We start from the raw sequence: 19,831 nt of genomic DNA on the forward strand, positions 1-19,831 counted from the left end.
GGGAAAATAGAAAAATGGTAGTTCCTAAAAAATTAAAAATAGAATCACCATATGACCCAGCAATTCCACTTTTGGATGTATACCCAAAAGAGTTGAAAGGAGGATCTCAAAGAGATGTTTTCACACTCATGTTCACAGCAGCCTTATTCACAAGAGCCAAAAGGTGGAAGCAGCCTCAGTGTCCTTCCACAGATGAATGGTTAAACAAAATGTGATATATACATACAATGGGGTTATCATTATTTTAAAAAAAGGAAGGAGATTCTGACACATGGAACAGTGTGGATGAACCTTGAGGACCTTATGCTAAATGAAATAAGCCATACGTAAAAAGACAAATACTGGACAAGTCCACTCATATGTGGTGCTTAGACTAGTCAATAGAGACAGAGTAGAAGGGTGGTTGCCAGCGTCTGGGGGAGGGGGGAGTGAGGATTTATTGTTTAATGGGCACAGGGTTTCAGCTTTAAGAGATGAAAAGAGTTCTGGAGATGATGGTGGTGATGGTTGCACAGCATTACGGAAGTATTTTAATACCACTGAAGTGCGTACTTTAAAATGGTTATTAACGGTTAAAAAAAATACACCACATAGTAATTACCGAAATAAGAAGGGAAGAAATTGTGAAAGATGTAGACCCATTATATATCTTCTATCTAGTAGGAATTCCCCAGGGAGAGGATAGAGACTGGCGGGGATGCCATATTCAGACGTTTGATGAGAGACAGAGACCATTAGATAACTGAAGTAAGACACGAATCTTAATATTCAACAATTATAATGAACATTTTATTGGAGATTCGAGCCTGTGCAATTAGGCAAGAAAAGGAAAATGCATTGATTTATTAACTAAATGGCTGACGTGGCTTTCCTGACCTGTTGTTTGTGGATTTTTCTCCAGCAGACCTCTCCCCTGCATGGGAAGGATCAGTACAGAGGTGGGATCTGTCACATGACATCTTCACCTAAGGGGTTTATGCATGGGGAGCAGGGAGCAGCAGTCCTGACCTCCCCCACTGCCCCACCCCACCTCCCATCCCCCAAGACGAGAAGGGCTTGGCTCTGAGGCACTCACACCACCAGTCGCTGTGCAGTGAGTCTGAGAGGGAGGACCGGTCAGCAGTGGGGTCTGGCCGTGCTGTGCTGTCTGTGACCCTGTCATGAGTCCACAGGACTGCTCATCATTGCCTCCTGGGGCCCTTGTGGGAAGAACGAGTGGGATGTAGCCTTTTCCTCTTTCTCATCTGGACTTTGGCTTCCTGTTGTCCTTTCCCTCTTCCAGAAGCTCATCAGCTCACTTAGTCTCAGAGCTGTTAATGAGTTTCTTCTCTGTTAAGCATCTTTACTGACATTTTAGTGGCATTTGGGGAAGGAAGGGGGTTAAGCATGTGAGCTGGCCATTCATCTGGAGCTGAAGCCAATATGTATATTTTGAGCCCACAAGTCTTGTAAATTTTTATATAGTCAGGTCCATTGTTTTTCAAGTTCTTAAACTTAACAATTTTTTTTTTTTTTTTTTTTTTGGCGGTACGTGGGCCTCTCACTGCTGTGGCCTCTCCCATTGCGGAGCACAGGCTCCGGACGCACAGGCTCAGCGCCCATAGCTCACGGGCCCAGCCGCTCCGCGGCATGTGGGATCTTCCCAGACCGGGGCACGAACCCATGTCCCCTGCATCGGCAGGCGGGCTCTCAACCACTGCGCCACCAGGGAAGCCCAACTTAACAATTTTTAATACATATTTTTTTTCAACTTCACTTAGGCTGGTTCTCAAACAGCAACAAATTAGACGGCTCTCAGGAGGAGGCTGCTTCTAGTAGGAATAGAAATTAAAGCTGACGTATAAATTATTAAAAGCAGATCTGAGAACTAAAATCGGGTTACTACACAACCCGTGTTTCACAAACAGCCCCCGAGGGCAGCACTGTCATCACAGGAGAACAACCGACATGACCCTGCAAGTTGAATAATGGTCTGTTTAAGAAGCAGGCAAGCACATAGCTTCAGATTTATAACCAGTAATTAAAATAAAGTTTGGGCATCTACTGTGAAGGGCCATAGTTGGATTTAATGGGTAATTAGACGTAGGAATGTTGGACACATAACAGATGGTGGAAGCAGATTTCATCAGCTTTTGTGGAATTCCCACAGTGTGCCAGGCTTCGTTCTAAGTGCTTTTCTCACATGATTCATTTCATTTTTACGAATGATTTATATATTTATAGTTCATTAAGTCTTGTAGAATGTAGCAAAGTTGAATTGACTCTTGATAGTATATGTTTAGTTAATAAGGGAGGTGCTTTGCCCTCAAATCCAGCATCTTTAAGAGGTTCTACTCTGATGCCTCTGATGGGGGCAGCGGTCAGGGCGGCTGTTACACATCTGTAACAGTGGGCGAGGCCAAGCCACTTGTTTCCAGTCACACGGCAAGGACGTACTGGAACCGGGTCTAGAACCCGGGGCTCTGACTCTGTCCTGGGTTTCCGCGCAGGTAGACTCCAGTGCACTGATACTCTGATTTTCAGACCCTCTGACCCCTCCTCGTGATTTTGCGATCATTCATTTCTAGGTGCCTCTAGGCCTTGGCGTGGCAGCCAGCGTCCGGGTGGGCAGTGCCCTGGGGGCAGGGGATGCCCAGCAGGCACGACACTCCTGTGCCACCGCCCTCCTGTGTGCAGGTGAGTGTGGCACTGCTGCTCGCTGGCTGCAGCTGTATCGAAGTTGAGAAATATATATCATAGTTTCTCTGGGAATTGACTTACATGTGCAAACGCAGCTGCAATCTTTCTTCTTCATGCTGACTCCTGTTTACTCCGTTAAATGAAGCTCCTAAATATGACTTTCTGTTATTAGGCACCAGCTAAATACTCTTCCATGTGGTACTAACAGGAATCATTTCAAAGGCAGTTGTTGTCATGTGCAGGCTTCTTTCTTTCTTTTTTTCTTTCTTTTTTTTGCGGTACGCGGGCCTCTCACCGTTGTGGCCTCTCCCGCTGCGGAGCACAGGCTCCGGATGCGCAGGCTCAGCGGCCATGGCCCACGGGCCCAGCCGCTCCGCGGCATGTGGGATCTTCCAGGACCAGGGCACAAACCCGTGTCCCCTGCATCGGCAGGCGGACTCTCAACCACTGCGCCACCAGGGAAGCCCATGCAGGCTTATTTCTGACCAGAATCTGTGTGCCCAGCTCTCCAGGTTCCTGGATCACTGACCCTTAGGCAGTTTGAATGTTCTGGAATCTGAGCAGTTAGAGAAGATTCTGATGATGCTGTCATCTTATTGAACATCTTTTCTATGAGTCTCCCTTAGAAAAAGAAGTTAGAATCATCTGACCTTAGGTGCTCTTTTCCTAGACAGTAAGAAGAAACACTTTAAATTATTACATTTCTTAAGTCATTGAGACAAATATCTCCTGAGAAGTCGGTACGAGGATTTATCACACTCGGGAGCACTTTCATTTCCTGCTGTTTCTTCTGTATTTTCCAGGTGTTTGCGCACTTGTAACCGGTATCTTACTTGCTGCTTTAAAGGATGTGGTAGCCTATGCATTCACCAGTGACAAGTATGTACCATCTTCTAGGAGAACATTTTTAGTTTTATGCTTTCTTTCTTCACTATACTTTTCTGACTCTGAGTAGCATTTTACTCCATAGGAAAATCTGTAGTGCAGCTGGGAGTGAATCTGAAGAGGTTTGAATGAAGGAAGCCCATGGAAACCCCCTCCACCCCTCCAATACCCAGTTCATTTATCAAATGCAAGTGGGCTTTCTCTTGTGCTCGGTGTGTTTTTGCTCAGAGATACACAGAAAAAGCACATGGAAAAAAACCTCATCCCCAGAAAGGCACCTCCCCGTCCAGGGCACGCTGGCAGCCAGCACACCTGAATCATCTGGGCAGTGTTTGCATAAACCACTGACCCAACCTTAGGTAGAATTTTACTGCATTTTCTGTAATGATGTGTTTGTGTAATTATTTAGATGCAATAAAGTGTCTTGAATAAACCAAATCCTTATGAAGCTTCAGTAATTTGCACCAGTTGCCTCAGATTATGCTTATGGAGAAATTCGGTTTTATTACTTTTAAGTGTGCTCTTCTAGTTTGACCCAACCCCACTGGTTTTAGACCAGTGCTTAAATATATTGTAAAATCTTAGGGCTAGGGAGGTGGTCAGATGGAGGTACAGGAACTAGATTTACGATCCTGCGTTAAACCAACTAAAAAACTGGACAAAATCTGTGTTTTTAAAAATGGCATTCAGACATTGGACCACAGGCAGCCCAGATAAATCCCTGAGGAGAACCCCGTGATTGCCCCAGCTTACCGTGAGGGAGTTTCCAGGACAAAGTGCAGACAGGGGCCCTGGGAAAGCCCCCCCCCCATCTCCTTGGGTTGGGGAAATGGAGTTGGGAGTGGGGAGGCTCTGTGGCGAGTTCCCAGGCAGAGTCCCAGAGCAGGGAGAGCACCTGGAGGGCACCCAGAGAGCGCTTTGGAGATCTATGGAAGCTCTCCCTCAAGTCTTCAGCCGACCGCTGAGCCAATTGTGCGTGTAAGGGTCCCACCTGAGGCCAGGGAAGGTGGGGTGAGGGACGGGAAGGAACACCTGAAAGGAGCAGGCAGAACAATCCTTGAAGCTCATAAAGGGTCGGGAAGAGTTTGTGTTCCCACCACGTGGAATGAACAAAACCTTGTAATGCATGGGATGGCTGGTGGAGTTCTCAGAAGGTCCTTGCCTCAGGAGAAGGAAAATTAGCCCTAGAATGAAGCCTGCTCTGGTCCCACCTAACAAAGCTTAAAAGTAGACTTGGAAAGGATCAAATTGTTTCCAAGAAATTTAACTGTATTAGAGCTCAAGAGTACTTCAATTATTACAAGAACATGCAGTATTTGACAAACTAAAATTCACGATGTCTGCATCTAATTAAAAATTACCAGGTATACAAAGGAGCAAGAAATTAAAATCCATAGAAACATCAGTTGAAACCAACCCAGAAATGAAACATATGATAGAATTAGTACACAGGGATATTAAAAGTTTTAATAACTATGTTTTGTATTTTCAAGAAGATAGAGGAAAACGTGAGCATGCTAAAGTAAGACATCAAAGATTTTTTAAAAAACAAATTGAACTTACAGAGCTGAAAGAAAATGTCTGAAATGAAACTATTGGATGAGAGTAACAGCAGATTAGAATAGTGTAGAAGAAAAGATTAGTGAACTTGAAGATAGAGCAATAATACATATCCTAAATGAAATGTGGTGAGAAAAAAGACTGGAAAAAGATGAATATCAGTGAGCTGTGATTGGCCTAAAAAGGCTGTAACTAGGGTTCTCAAAACAGAGAGGAGAGGGGACAGGAAAAAAACCTGAATAATGGCAAATCTTTCTAAATTTGGTAAGATCTTAGAATTAAAGAGATCTAAAAGGCTATTTGATGTAATCACTCATCTTGCATCAGGATTCCTCCAAAACATCCTTGCCAGGTTGTCCAACTTACACTTTCATAACCTCAGTGGGTGAGGATCTTGCTACCTCTGAAAGCAGCTTTGATTCTCAGGACACCTTCCTTTTTTTAAAAAAATTATTTATTTATTTATTTTTGGCTGTGTTGGGTCTTTGTTACTGTGCGCGGGCGTTTTCTAGTTGTGGTGAGCTGGGGCTACTCTTTGTTGCAGTGCATGGGCTTCTCATTGCAGTGGCTTCTCTTGTTGTGGAGCATGGGCTCTAGGTGCGCAGGCTTCAGTAGTTGTGGCTCGCGGGCTCAGTAGTTGCAGCTTATGGGCTCTAGAGTGTGGGCTCAGTAGTTGTGGCGCACGGGCTTAGTTGCTCCACAGCATGTGGGATCTTCCCAGACCAGGGCTTGAACCCGTGTCTCCTGCATTGGCAGGTGGTTTCTTAACCACTGGGCCACCAGGTAAGTCCCAGGACACCTTCCTTATTTTGAGCTGAAATGTACCTGTAATTTTCACCCACTTATTCTGGTTCTTGTGCTTGGAGGAATCTAAATCCATTTCTGAGTTAACAGCCTGCAGATATTTGAAGGCATCTCTCATGCTCTCTTCTCCATGGTAACCATCTGAAATTCCTTCAGACATTTCCCATGGAATGTGATTTTGAGTCTCCACTTTGGAATTCATACAAACCTGAAGGCAGTGCTCTTAGCTCCATTTAGAGCAGAACTGTGTCCCCTGTACCTCATTCTACCTGATGGACTCCTGGTGAAGCATTAGGTTTTTGGTGGCTGTACGACACTGTGTCTGTGGAGCTGGTTGCCAGTGCGCCCCTGAGCAGCCCTAGCGTCCACATTCTGCACTCCTGTGGTTATCTTCTTGGACCCAAATGCAGATCCTACTTTTGTACCCATCAATCTTTATTTTCTTATTTTTTGACTCATCTTGACATTTTGGGTTCCTAATTCTGTCAGTGACAGTATTTCCTATCCTTTTCACCTTCTGGCATCTGTACACGTGATACATGCTTGTATATCTCCATTTCCTCCTCCTTTGCCTAAAGCTCTGGCATCTTCACTATAGTGTTCTCACCCCCCAGACCCTAGCAGCATCCCGGCTGAACTCAGTATCCACATGGATGAGCTGTCCAGTGCCCCACTGCTCAGCCCAGTAACCTCTGCTCTCTGCAGGCACACTCTCCCGTGGTCATGCTTGGGGCTCTGTCATTACGTTAACTGTTCCAGCTCCAGTCCACAACTCCAACGCTTCCAACAGCCATGTCTACTAAGAGGATTCCTCAGCTGCTTGGGCTCTCCAGTCTGTGGGCTCCTCTGGTCCTGCACCCTTTCTCAGTCCATCATGACATTCCTGCCTTTACACCTTCCCTTATGTAGCGTAGGTGCCATGGCTCATTGTCTGCGGAATTCCTGAATCCCTCCTGTGTGGCAGAACCCCAGCCTGGAGGAACCCAGGTACACACTGTGTGTGTCAGTAGCGCATCACTTTTGGAAAAGTCACGGAAGAGGGCGTGTTGGTTCCACTACAAACTTATGGCCACAGTTAGACCCTCAGCATCAAAAGTAAGTCCATCTTGCTTTTCTTTGGCCATCTCACTGTCCATCACTGCAGTCCATATTAAACCTTCTCCACGCTCCTCAAACCACTGACCCCACTGTACCACCTTCAGCCATCACTCCCAGCAAATGACTTGTCTCTCCCTTGAGTTTATCCTGTTTGGAGTTTGTTGAGTCTCTTGGATTCATGTCTTTTATCAAATTTGGGAAGTTTTCAGCCATTCTTCCTTCAAGTATTTTTTCTGTCTTCTCTCTCACCTCTGGCACTCCCATTATGTGTGCTGTTATAATTGATGGTGTTCCAACAGGTCTTCATTTTTCTTCATTCCTTTTTCTTTCTGTTCCTTAGTCTAAATAATCTCAATTTGCTTACCTTAAGGTTCACTGATTCTTCCTTCTGCCAGCTCAAGTCTACTGCTTAGGCCCTCTAGTGAATTTCTCATTTTATTTTTTGGGTTTTTCAACTCCACGGTCTTTATTTTTTATAATTTCTGTCTCTCTATTGATAGTATCTACTTGGTGAGGCATCATTCTCATACTTGCCTTTAGTTCTTTAAACATGGTTTTCCTTAACTCTTTGAATATATTTGAAATAGATGGCTTAAAAGTCTATTTTAGCGAGTCCAAAGTCTGTGCTTCCTCAGAAACAATTTTTATTTATTCCTTTTTTCACCCTGTATATGGACCATACTTCGTTGTTTCTTTACATGACTCATAATTTTTTTTTGAAAACTAGATTTGGGTTTTTTTTAGTGGAAGTCTAATTGATTTACAATGTTGTGTTAATTGCTGCTGTACAGCAAAATGATTCAGTTATACATATATAAATATATTCTTTTTCAGATTCTTTTCCCTTATAGGTTATTACAAAATTTGACTATAGGTCCCTGTGCTCTACAGCAGGACCTTGTTTTTTATCCGTCCTATATAGTTTGCCTCTGCGAACCCCACACTCCCACTCCACCCCTCCCCCACGGCCACCACATGTCTGCTCTCTATGTGAAACCTAGACATTTTAAAATATTATAATGTGGCAATTCTGGAAGTCATATTCACCCCGTCCCCTGGGTTCTTGTTGTCGATGCTCTTGTTTGCTTAGTGACTTCTAAGAACTATTTCGGTAAAGGTCTGTATTCTTCGTTGAGCGTGGCCACTGAAGTCTCTGCTGCATTAGCTTAGAGGTCAGCTAATGACCGGACAGTCTGCATCCCAAACATCTCCCAGTCTTGGCTGACGGGCTCTCTACGTGCGTCAGGTTCACCTTCAACACCCAGCCAGGCAGTTTACAGCTTGGCCTTAACTTTCACTTCCTGTCCATGCAGAGTCTCAAGTTCAGCCCCAGGTGAGAGCTTAGGCCCTTCCTGGTGTTTCTTGAGCCTCTCTGCAGCCCTAGGCGTGCGTGTGGCCTTCTAGATCCCCAGTAACATGTCAGCGCTTCCAGAGCGAGCCCTGATACAACCCCTCATCCCCAGCCTTTCCTACCAAGCTGCTTGGTTAGTGTGTTGTTTGCCCTGTTTCCACTGCCTCAGGAAGCAGCAACTAGAACATTTGCCTGTAAATTTTTTTAAAAAAAAAATAGATAAATTTATTTATTTTTGGCTACATTGGGTCTTTGTTGTGGTGTGTGGGCTTCTCATTGCAGTGGCTTCTCTTGTTGCGGAGCACGGGCTCTAGGCATGCAGGCTTCGTAGTTGTGGCTCGCAGGCTCTAGAGCGCAGGCTCAGTAGTTGTGGCACACGGGCTTGGCTGCACCGCGGCACGTGGGATCTTCCCAGACCAGGGCTCGAACCCGTGTCCCCTGCATTGGCAGGAGGATTCTTAATTGCTGCGCCACCAGGGAAGTCCCGCCTATAAATATTTTTGACAGACAATCTCCTGAAGGTCAACTTTAGCACTGGGCAGTTGGAACCTGATGAAATAAAGACAGCCTTTTGGGGGGTCTTCTAAGGAGCCACCAGACAGGTGGCCTTTTGTGAATTAGTAACTATAATTTGGGAATGAAACTTAAAGAGTTCGACCCACTCTTCCTCCTCCAGCCTTGGCAGTATGTGTGGGCTGTTACTTTAAGGTTACCGCTGAGCTGGGAGCAGGGGATGACACCACAGAGCTATCATTACCAAGATTCAGCCACTTTTCTTGAATATGGGCTCCCCAAGTGACTGCAAGCCTTTGGTTAATTTCCACGGTTCTGAAAAAGTCAGCTCTGACAGTATTTGCCAGCGGTGATGATCTCCTTTTCCCTGCTTCCCCGTTTCTCCATATGCTTTGTCAATTTTTGTTAAGAACTGGACGTTTTTAATATCGTACTGTGATAACTCTGGAAACCAGGCTCTCCTGAGGGAGGCAGTGCTGTTCTTGCTTTCTGTCATTGTTGGTCTGCAGTTCTCCCATTCGTCTGGTGACTTTTCTAAAACCAGTTTTTACAGAGACTGTGTTCCTTGTCATGTGTGGTGCCTGCTATCTCCGTAGTCAGCCAGTGGCCCAACAGAGGTTTTTTTTTTTCCTTTCTTCTTTTTTTTTTTTTTTTTGGCCACACAGCTTGCAGATCTTAGTTCCCCAACCAGCGATTGAACCTGGGCCACAGCAGTGAAAAGCACCAGGTCCTAACTACTGGACCCCCAGGGAATTCCCAAAGAAGAGTTTCTTACAAGTTTATGTCTCCTTCAATTACTCAGCAGGCACTGCCTGGGAAGGCACTTCAGCCCGGAGGGGTTAAGACAACGGGCCTGCCTCTCTCCGTCAGTCCCAGAAATTTTATTTTTCTGGAAATCTTTCAGATATTCTTTTTTTCCTTCTATAAATTTATTTTTGGCTGCGTTGGGTCTTCGTTGCTGCACGCAGGCTTCTTCTAGCTGTGGCAAGTGGGGGCTACTCTTCATTGCGGTGCATGGGCTTTGCATTGTGGTGGCTTCTCTTGTTGCGGAGCATGGGCTCTAGGCACACGGGCTTCAGTAGTTGTGGCACGTGGGCTCAGTAGTTGTGGTGCACGGGCCCAGTTGCTCCGCAGCATGTGCGGGCTTCCTGGACCAGGGCTCGAACCCGTGTCCCCTGCAGTGGCAGGTGGACTCTCAACCACTGTGCCACCAGGAAAGCCCCTTTCAGATATTCTTTTTGTCCTTGGCCGTGCTTAGGTGCAGGTGAATCTTTTATTCTGCCTGGCACTTTGTAGGCTTTCAGTCTCAAGCAGTGGATTTTTCTTTAGCTCTAGGAAATTGAGATAAATGATAGTATTTATGGATTAATTTGGCATGTGTCTTTTCTGTGGTTACCTGTGTTTGGGGATATTTCCTCAGATTTACCATTAAAATTTAGTCTCTAGCCATGTCCCTTTCATTGTCCAGACTTTAAGTGGAATGTGGTATTTTAGTGTTCCTATTTTTCATTTCCAGTTACTTTTCCCAACTGCTCTTTTTCCTTAAATGCCTACTGTTTATGAATATTTCTAAGAACAGGAATTATAATTTCTCTCTTTGCGTTCTTTCTGTTTCCTTTTGCGTCAGCTCTTCTGCCTACTCATTTTGATCTTTTTTTTTGCGCTGTTGATTTTCTTCCGTGTTTGGTGCATGTTGGTTTAATGTTTATACTTGTGAAGGAAGGACCACACCGTCACTTTGACTAGTGGAGACAGTGCAGGGTTAGCCGACGCTGCCATCCTGGGTCTGCTCTGTGGAGGAGGTCGCTGCTCTGGTGAGAGGGTTGCCTGTGGGCTCTGCCTGAGTTCGTGGCACCTGCTGGCTAACAGTCTTCCCCGCAGGCTGAGGGGAGGGAGGCCAGAGCTCTGGGGGGAGCACCGCCGTCTGTTGTGTTTTGCATGCACACTGGCCCCATGGTGTAGGCCTGCGGTCACCGCCACTCTGCTGAGTCGTTCTCCAGGGCCCCCAAGCCCCACGCGAGGCCCTCGCCAGACAGACCTTCCAGCACAGCCACCAGAGCTCACGGCATCCCTGAGGAGGGCAGATGTTTTCTCTGCCTTGAACACTGGCCTCCAGCTGCATTTCTGAGGAAGACTCCCAGCCACAGGGGAAGATTACCCTTCACAGGCTGAAACCTGCTTTTTCTTCCCAACCCTCACTTTTTTTTTGAATTTTACTTATTGTTTATACAGCAGGTTCTTATTAGTTATCTACTTTATACGTATTAGTGTATATATGTCAATCCCAGTCTCGCAATTCATCACAGCAACCCCCCCTCCCGCCACGTTCCCCCCTTGGTGTCCATACGTTTGTCCTCTACATCTGTGTCTATTTCTGCCCTGCAAACCAATTCATCTGTAACCAACCCTCACATTTTTATACTCATCAGCAAAACTTTAAGAATTATGCTCTGTTGTGGCAGCCTAGCCCACGTCCCTTTCGACCTAAATTCTAACTGGTGACGTTGAAGTTAGTGAGGTTTCATCGTGTCCTCATTTTATCAAGTAGGAAAGTAGTATGTGGACTGAGTTGACTGGCTGGTCACTCTGGCAGGTTTGTCCAGCCAGCAGGTGATTAGTGCCACACTTAACTGTGAGTTTTGGGTCACTGACTCTTTTTCTCCAACAGAGATGTCGTGTCCCTTGTGAGCCAAGTGATGCCCATTTTTGCTCCCTTTCATCTGTTTGATGCACTTGCGGTGAGTGTTTGCAGTGATTTTACCTCTGTGTACTATGTGCAGCACGATTTTGTGTGTCTAGTTTTTTTTTTTTTGCGGTACGCAGACCTCTCACTGTCGTGGCCTCTCCCGTTGCGGAGCACAGGCTCCGGATGCGCAGACTCAGCGGCCATGGCTCACGGGCCCAGCCGCTCCGCAGCATGTGGGATCTTCCCAGACTGGGGCACGAACCCGTGTCCCCTGCATCGGCAGGCGGACTCTCAACCACTGCGCCATCAGGGAAGCCCATGAACTATTTTTAAATAGAGATTTAAATGCTGTTACTTGGTGGGTTTCTGGATGAAAGCTGCTGTAGTTGTTAACGTAACTTTAAAAAATATATATATATTTATTTATTTGGTTGTGTGGGGTCTTAGTTGCAGCTTGCAGCCTCCTTAGTTGTGGCCTGTGGGCTCCTTAGTTGCGGCATAAGAACTCTTAGTTGCGGCATGCATATGGGATCTAGTTCCATGACCAGGGGTCGAACCCAGGCCCCCTGCACTGGGAGCGCAGAGTCATATCCACTGTGCCACCAGGGAAGTCCCTTAACATAACTTTAGAAGGCAAATGTTCTCCTTTATCTCTTATGTAAGGTGCAGTCCCTGTCTTGATATAGGGTATGTGACTGTATTCAGAGCTGTGAAATACCAGGTTGTGTTCTGACCTGATGTGATGATGACACCTGAATGACTGCAACACTGGTTTTGGTTTTCCTCTCTTCAGGGCACCTCTGGTGGAGTCCTGAGAGGTGCAGGAAAACAAAAGATGGGTGCTCTCCTGAATGCCATCGGTTATTATGTGTTTGGTTTTCCCCTTGGAGCATCTCTGATGTTTGCTGCTAATCACGGGATAGTAGGTATGTGTCTGATTCCTCGGTGACTTACCTTACATCTCACCTGTCCTGTTAGGATAAACTGCTTGAGATACAAAGCAGTTGTCTGGGAAGTGACCCCTGTGGAATAGGAAAAATGATTTTCTCCCTTTGGTATATGAAAACAGTTTGTGTATTCAGTATACAAAAACACTGGAAATGTCGACTTGAAGAAAATAAACGTGACCCTGCCCTCAGGATGAGACCAAGATTAAGTAATTACACAATTATTCTATTTGGGTTAAGTACTGTGAAAGCTGTGATCCCCTAGGATGGCTTGGAACAGCTCCCTGAGGTCGTAATGCATTAGCTTAGTCCTGAGACGTGACTAGAATCACCTAGACGAGGTGACCACAGTTTGTTGAAAAACGATTCTTTCTCTGTTGAATGGTCTTGACACCCTTGCTGAAAATCAGTGGACCAGAGACGTGTGGGTTTATTTCTGGACTCTGTTGTGCTTCATTGGTCTCTATGTCCAGCTCACGCCAGTACCGCACTGTTTGGATTACTGTAGCTGTGCGGTAAGTTTTTGCTTTTTAAATTTAATTTTATTTATTTTTTTATACAGTAGGTTCTTGTTAGTTATCTATTTTATACAAGTTTTTTAAAATTTTTATTGAAGTACAGTTGATTTACAATGTTGTGTTAATTTCTGCTGTACATATAGACATTCCTTTTCATATTCTTTTCCATTATGGTTTATCACAGGATACTGAATACAGTTCCCTGTGCTCTACAGTAGAGCCTTTTTTATCCATCCTATATATAATAGTTTGCATCTGCTAATCCTGGACTCCCAGTCCATCCCTGCCCTGCACGCCGGGAACCATGAGTCTGTTTCTGTTTCTTGATATGTTCATTTTGTTCCTTTGTGTATTTTAGATTCCTGTGCAGTAAGTTTTGAAATTAGAAAGTGAAGTATTCCAAGTTTGTTCTTTTCCAGTTTTTTTGTTTTGCCCATCTAGGGCCCCTTCCAGTTCTGTATGACTATGAGGGTTAGCTTTTCCATTTTTGTAAAAAAGGCCATTGGAATTTTTTAGTGGGACTGCACTAAACCAGTTAGACTGCTTTGGAGAGAATACTGCCATCTTAAAAATATCAAGTCTTCCAATCCATGAATACAGAACGTCTTTCCATTTATTTGGGTCTTTAATTTCTTGCATCAGTGTTTTGTAGTTTTCATTGTACAAGTCTTTGACCTCCTTGGTTAAATTTATTCCTAGATATTTGATTCTCTTGGATGCTACTGTAAATGGAATTATTTTCTTAATTTCCTTTCCAGATTGTTCTTTGCTGGTGTATTGAAACAGCTGATTTTTGTGTGTTGATCTTATAAGTTTATAAGTTGATCTTATAAGAATTCATTGATTAGCACTAGTATTTTTGTGTGTTATGAATTCTTTAGAATTTTCTATATACAGGGTCATGTCATATATAAATATAAATAGTTTTACTCCTTTTCCAATTGTAATGCCTTTAGTTCTTTTTCTTGCCTTATTCTACAATAGGGTTTTAACATTTTTCTATATTCTCCTGCAGTACTTTTATTATTTATTTTTTTAAATTTTTATTGGAGTATATTTGATTTACAATGTTGTGTTGGTTTCAGGTGTACAGCAAAGTGAATCAGTTATACATATACATATATCCACTACTCCCATATACGTCATTACAGAGCAGTTTTATTTTTAATTAAAAAATAATGTAAAGCTATAGTTTACAGGATGTAAGATAATTTTCATGAAGGGCTTTTGCAGAAATACGCTGTTTATGTAAATTATGCTGCTCAAATTTATGACATCAGATGCGATCTCCTGTTAGCTCCGTTTCACACTTGGAGAAACTAAAGTCTGAACAGGTGAAGTAATGTGTCCCACAGACAGTAGGTGACGAGACAGGATTTGAACCCAGATGCCCCCAGAGCCTTTCTTTTGCTGCGATGCATGTCTCTCTGAGGGTTATGATTCCCTCATTCATCCTGAAGAGTCACTGAGCACCTGTATGTGTTGGCCCTGGGTGGTGCTTGGATCTGGGGAATGTAAAGATAAACAGGCTGGATCCCCGTTTGTTGTGAGCTCAGCTCAGGCTCTTGGGTTTTATTCCTCTCTGTCCTTTGGCACCCTTTCCATATTATACTCTTGGGATGTAGGCCTTGCCCGAGGTTCCTCTTGCTGACCTGTCCCCACTCTCCTCCCTGGAAGGCCCAGGGCTCTCAGCTGTCATCTTGGGGCCTGACTTGGAGCCTGAGCTCCTGGCTGCCCAGGTGTTCCTTGTCGGTCACACCATCGCCTCTGGTTTCTGGCCCCTTCCTGGTTCAGTCCCCTGGTCAAGAGCCTGGCCCCAGTCACGCTACCAAGTCTCACCAGCTCCGACTCTGTAATCTCTCTTCTTGTAGAAAGTGGGGTTTGTCACACTTGCAGGGGAGCGGAGTTGAGAGCGTGTGCTGGCTGTGCATTTATCTGAGCGTTCGTCATCCAGCAAACTCTGCACCCACTCAGGTGCTCTTTGTTACGCTAATTAAGGGGTCCCACTCAGCATCCGGTTTCCTGTTGTTGGGGGTCAGTGAGGGGACGTATTTGAGGCAGATTCTGTTGTCCAGACACCTTGTTTTTCCCTCGGCAATTCTTCCCTCCTGGGTTTCATCTCAGGATAGGACCAGTAGACCTCTGTCTGCAGAGCACAAATGCACTGTTGCCAGAAGACTCGGGAGCCAACTCTGAATTCCACCTGCCTGGTGGTCTACGGCCTGGAGGCCATCTGTGTTCTTATAAAATGGTGCTCCTCTGACACCCTCAGCTTTTTAAAAATATATATATATATTTATTTGGTTGCACCGTGTCTTCTTGGCGGCAGGCGAGCTCTTTAGTTGTGGCATGTGGGATCTAGTTCCCCGACCAGGGATTGAACCTGGGCCCCCTACATTGAGAGCGTGGAGTCTTAATCCCTGGACCACCAGGGAAGTCCCACCCTCAGCTTTTATGTTCAAATACTGGACGAACATTTTGGAAATGTTAGCCTCTGCTCAGTATAGTTTTTATCATTTTCCTTGTAAAGCTTTTGCTCATTTCTTGTTAAGGTTATCCCCATTTTATCCTTTTGTGGCCATGGTAGACAAGGTCTTCCCTTCCATCCTGTAATCTAAGTGGTGGTTGTTGGTATATTTGAGGGCTGTTAATTACTGTCTGTGAATTTTGTAGCTTGTTAAAATTCTGAATTCCTCTTATTTGAATAGTATTCAGTTGATTCTCACGGGTTTTCCAGGTATACAATCATATCATGTACAAATAGCTTTATATTCTCCTTATCAGATGTTACACCACTGATGTCTTTTTCCTGCCTAAAGCCTCTAGTAGAATAATAAATTGTTGTGGTAATAGTGGAAATGCTTGTCTTGTTCAGGACTTCAGAGATTGTGCTTCTGATGTTTCTCTACTAAATAGCATGCTGGGGCTTCCCTGGTGGCGCAGTGGTTGAGAGTCCGCCTGCCGATGCAGGGCACATGGGTTCGTGCCCCGGTCTGGGGGGATCCCACATGCCGCGGAGCGGCTGGGCCCGTGAGCCATGGCTGCTGAGTCGGCCAGTCCGGAGCCTGTGCTCCGCGACGGGAGAGGCCACAGCAGTGAGAGGCCTGCGTACCGCAAAAAAAAAAAAAATAAATAAATAAATAAATAAATAAATAAATAAATAGCATGCTGGATTGGGGGCTGACATACATAAATACACACGATGTAAACACACATACGTTAACAAACGTGTGCATGTCTTCTTAAATCACGTTCAGGAAGTATCCATGGAGTCTGCTTTACTGAAAGTTCCCAACAGAAATGGTTGAGAGTTTTGTCAAATGTAATTGCATGTCATGTAAATAGAAGTAGTTCTACTCCTTCCTTTCTAGTGTTTTTGCTTTTTTCTTGTTCTGGCAAGAACTGCTACAATAGGATTTTAACGTTTTTTCTATATTCTCCTCTAGTATTTTTTATTTTTTAACATCTTTATTAGAGTATAATTGCTTTACAATGGTGTGTTAGTTTCTGCTTTATAACAAAGTGAATCAGTTATACATATACAAATGTCCCCATATGTCTTCCCTCTTGCGTCTCCCTCCCTCCCACCCTCTCTATCCCACTCCTCTAGGTGGTCACAAAGCACTGAGCTGATCTTCCTGTGCTATGCAGCTGCTTCCCACTAGCTACCTATTTTACATTTGGTACTGTATATATGTCCATGCCATTCTCTCACTTTGTCCCAGCTTACCCTTCCCCCTCCCCGTATCCTCAAGTCCATTCTCTAGTAGGTCTGCATCTTTATTCCCGTCTTGACCCTAGGTTGTTCTGACCATTTTCTTTTTTTTAGATTACATGTATATGTGTTAGCATACGGTATTTGTTTTTCTCTTTCTGACTTACTTCACTCTGTATGACAGTCTCTAGTTCCATCCACCTCACTACAAACAACTCAGTTTCGTTCCTTTTTATGGCTGAGTAATATTCCATTGTATATATGTGCCACATCTTCTTTATCCATTCATCTGTTGATGGACACTTAGGTTGTTTCCATCTCCTGGCTATTGTAAATAGAGCTGCAATGAACATTTTGGTACATGACTCTTGTTTGAATTATGGTCTTCTCAGGGTATATGCCCAGTAGTGGGATTGGTGGGTCGTAGTTGCTCCGTGGCATGTGGGATCTTCCTGGACCAGGGCTTGAACTCGTGTCCCCTGCATTGGCAGGTGGATTCTTTAACCATTGTGCCACCAGGGAAGTCCTAAATTTTTATTTCTTAATTTAAAATTTTTTACCTGAGGTATATAGTTGACGTATAATATTATACGTTACAGGTGTACAATACAGTGATTCACAATTTTTAAAGGTTATACTCCATTTATAGTTGTTATAAAATATTTGCTATATTGCCTGTGTTGTACAATATATCCTTGTGGCTTATTTTATACGTAATAGTTTGTACCTTTTAATCGTCTACCTCTATCTTGCCCCTCCCTGCTTCTCTCTCCCACTGGTACACTAGTTTGTTCTCTGTATCTGTGAGTCTGCTTCTTTTTTGTTATATTCACTAGTTCATTGTATTTTTTTTAGATTCCACATATAAGTGAGATCATACAGTATTTGTCTTTCTCTGATTTATTTCACTTAGCATAATGCCCTTCAAGTCTATCCATGTTGCTGCAGATGGAAAAATTCCATTTTTTATGGCTGATCTCCAGTGGAATACTTATCTACCATAATCTTCTTTATCCATTCATCTGTTGATAAACAGGTGCTTCCATATCTTGGCAATTGTAAATAATGCTGCTATGAACATTGGGGTGCATGTATCTTATCGAAATAATGTTTTTGTTTTTTCTGAATATATACCCAGGAGTGGAATTGCTGGATCATACGATAGTTCTATTTTTAGTTTTCTGAGGAACCTCCATACTGTTCTCCATAGTGGCTGCACCGATTTACATGCCCACCAACAGTGCACGAGGGTCCCTTTTCTCCACATCCTTGCCAACACTTGTTATTTGTCTTCTTTTTGATGATGGCCATTCTGACAGGTGTGAGATGATATCTCGTTGTGGTTTTGATTTCTATTTCACTGATGATTAGTGATACTGAGAATATTTTCCTGTGCCTGTTGGCCACCTGCATGTCCTCTTTGGAGTAATTTCTATTCAGTTCCGCCCATCTTTTAATTGGGTTTTTTGATGTTGAGTTGTATGAGCTATTCATATACATTGGATGCTAGCCCTGTATTGATCATGTATCATTTACAAACACTTTCTCCCATTCAGTAGGTTTTCTTCACTTTTTGTTGATGTGCAAAAGATTTTCCTTTGCTGTGCAAAAGATTTTACGTTTTATCAGGCATCATTTGTTTATTTTTGCTTTTATTTCCTTTGTTTTAGGAGATGGATCAAAAAAAAATTGCTAGGATTTATGTCAAATAGTGTTCTGCCTGTGTTTTCCTCTAGGAGTTTCATGATATCTGGTCTTACATTTAGGTCTTTAATCCATTTTGAGTTTATTTTTGTATATGATGTTAGAGAATGTTCTAATTTCATCATTTTACATGTAGCTGTCCAGTTCTCCCAGCACCATTTATTGAAGAGACTGTCTCTTCTCTGTTGTATATTCTTGCCTCTTTGTCGTAGACTGACAGTGTGTGGGTTTACTTCTGGGCTCTGTGTTCTCTTCCATTGATCTATGTGTCTGTTTTTGTGCTAGTACGGTACTGTTTTGATTACTGTAGCTTTCTAGTATAGTTTGAAGTCAGGGAATGTGATTCCTCCAGCTCTGTTCTTCTTTCTCAAGATTGTTTTGGCTATTCTTTTGTGTTTTTCCATGCATATTTTAAAGTTATTGGTTCTAGTTCTGGGAAAAATACTATTGGTATTTTGACAGGGATTGCATTGAATCTATAGATTGTGTTGGGTAAGATGGTCATTTAACAATATTAATTATTCCAATCCAAGAACACAGTATATCTTTCCATCTGTTTGTGTTGTCTTCAGTTTCTTTCATCAGTGTCTTATAGTTTTCCAAGGACAGGTCTTTTACCTGTAGGTTTATTCCTAGGTATTTTATTCTTTTTGGTGCAATGGTAAATGGGATTGTTGCCTTAATTTCTCTTGCTGATAGTTCGTTGTTAGTATACAGAAGTGCAATACAATTGTTAGTATAAAGAAACAATCCCATTAATACTTTTAATTAAAAATTAAGTTTTTTAGTGCCTGTTGAGATGATCCTATAAATTTTCTCCTTAGATCTCTTACGGTGATAAATGATATTATTTGATTTCTTCATGTTGAACAATCCTGATTATTATGTGCTACTCTTTTAGTGAGCTGCTGGATTCTACTAATATTGTATTTAAGAATTTTGCAATGGTAGTTATAAGACTGGTCAGTAGTTTCATTTCTTTGTGTAATCTCTGTAAAGTTATGACATTAACAGTATTAATATACACTTACTACATAAGGAAAATTACAAATGTTCCCTTTCTGTATTCCCTGGAACAACTGACATAGTGTAGGAATATTATTATTATAAAGGTTTGGCTAAATTCTATGAAACTGTCATGTCAGGCATTTTGGAGGAGTTTGTTACAGCTTTCACAATTTCGGCTCTGAAATCAGTTTGCTTAGACTTTATCTTTTTGGAGGGGGGTCAGCTTTGGCAAATTATACATGTTTTCAGAAATCTATCCATTTTACCAAGATTCTAACTGTATAGAATTGTGCAAAACAATCTGTCATGTGCTTTCGGGGTAAGTTGTGTGTTCTGCATCTATATGCACATCTGCAATTTCTA

General features: G+C 43.3%; 1 protein-coding gene and 1 pseudogene across 2 annotated transcripts in view; one reads left to right on the top strand and one right to left on the bottom strand.

The window, feature by feature from the left end:
* The window catches only part of LOC137212253 (receptor-binding cancer antigen expressed on SiSo cells pseudogene), a 109,836-nt pseudogene that overhangs the window by 40,441 nt on the left and 49,564 nt on the right, over window positions 1-19,831 (bottom strand).
* LOC137212250 (multidrug and toxin extrusion protein 2-like) overlaps window positions 1-19,831 on the top strand; it is a 352,581-nt gene that overhangs the window by 10,770 nt on the left and 321,980 nt on the right. For both annotated transcript variants that reach the window (XR_010937412.1, XM_067715429.1), the window contains exons 4-7: window positions 2,568-2,676; window positions 3,483-3,558; window positions 11,559-11,628; window positions 12,370-12,502. Coding sequence is in view for 1 of the 2 variants with exons in the window: in XM_067715429.1 (XP_067571530.1) it covers window positions 2,568-2,676; window positions 3,483-3,558; window positions 11,559-11,628; window positions 12,370-12,502 (388 nt within the window). In the remaining variant the exon portion in view is untranslated. The remainder of the gene's footprint in view (window positions 1-2,567; window positions 2,677-3,482; window positions 3,559-11,558; window positions 11,629-12,369; window positions 12,503-19,831) is intronic.

This window comes from Pseudorca crassidens, chromosome 19 (genome assembly GCF_039906515.1).
Source record: "Pseudorca crassidens isolate mPseCra1 chromosome 19, mPseCra1.hap1, whole genome shotgun sequence".
In the NCBI taxonomy this organism is placed as follows: Eukaryota; Metazoa; Chordata; class Mammalia; order Artiodactyla; family Delphinidae; genus Pseudorca; species Pseudorca crassidens.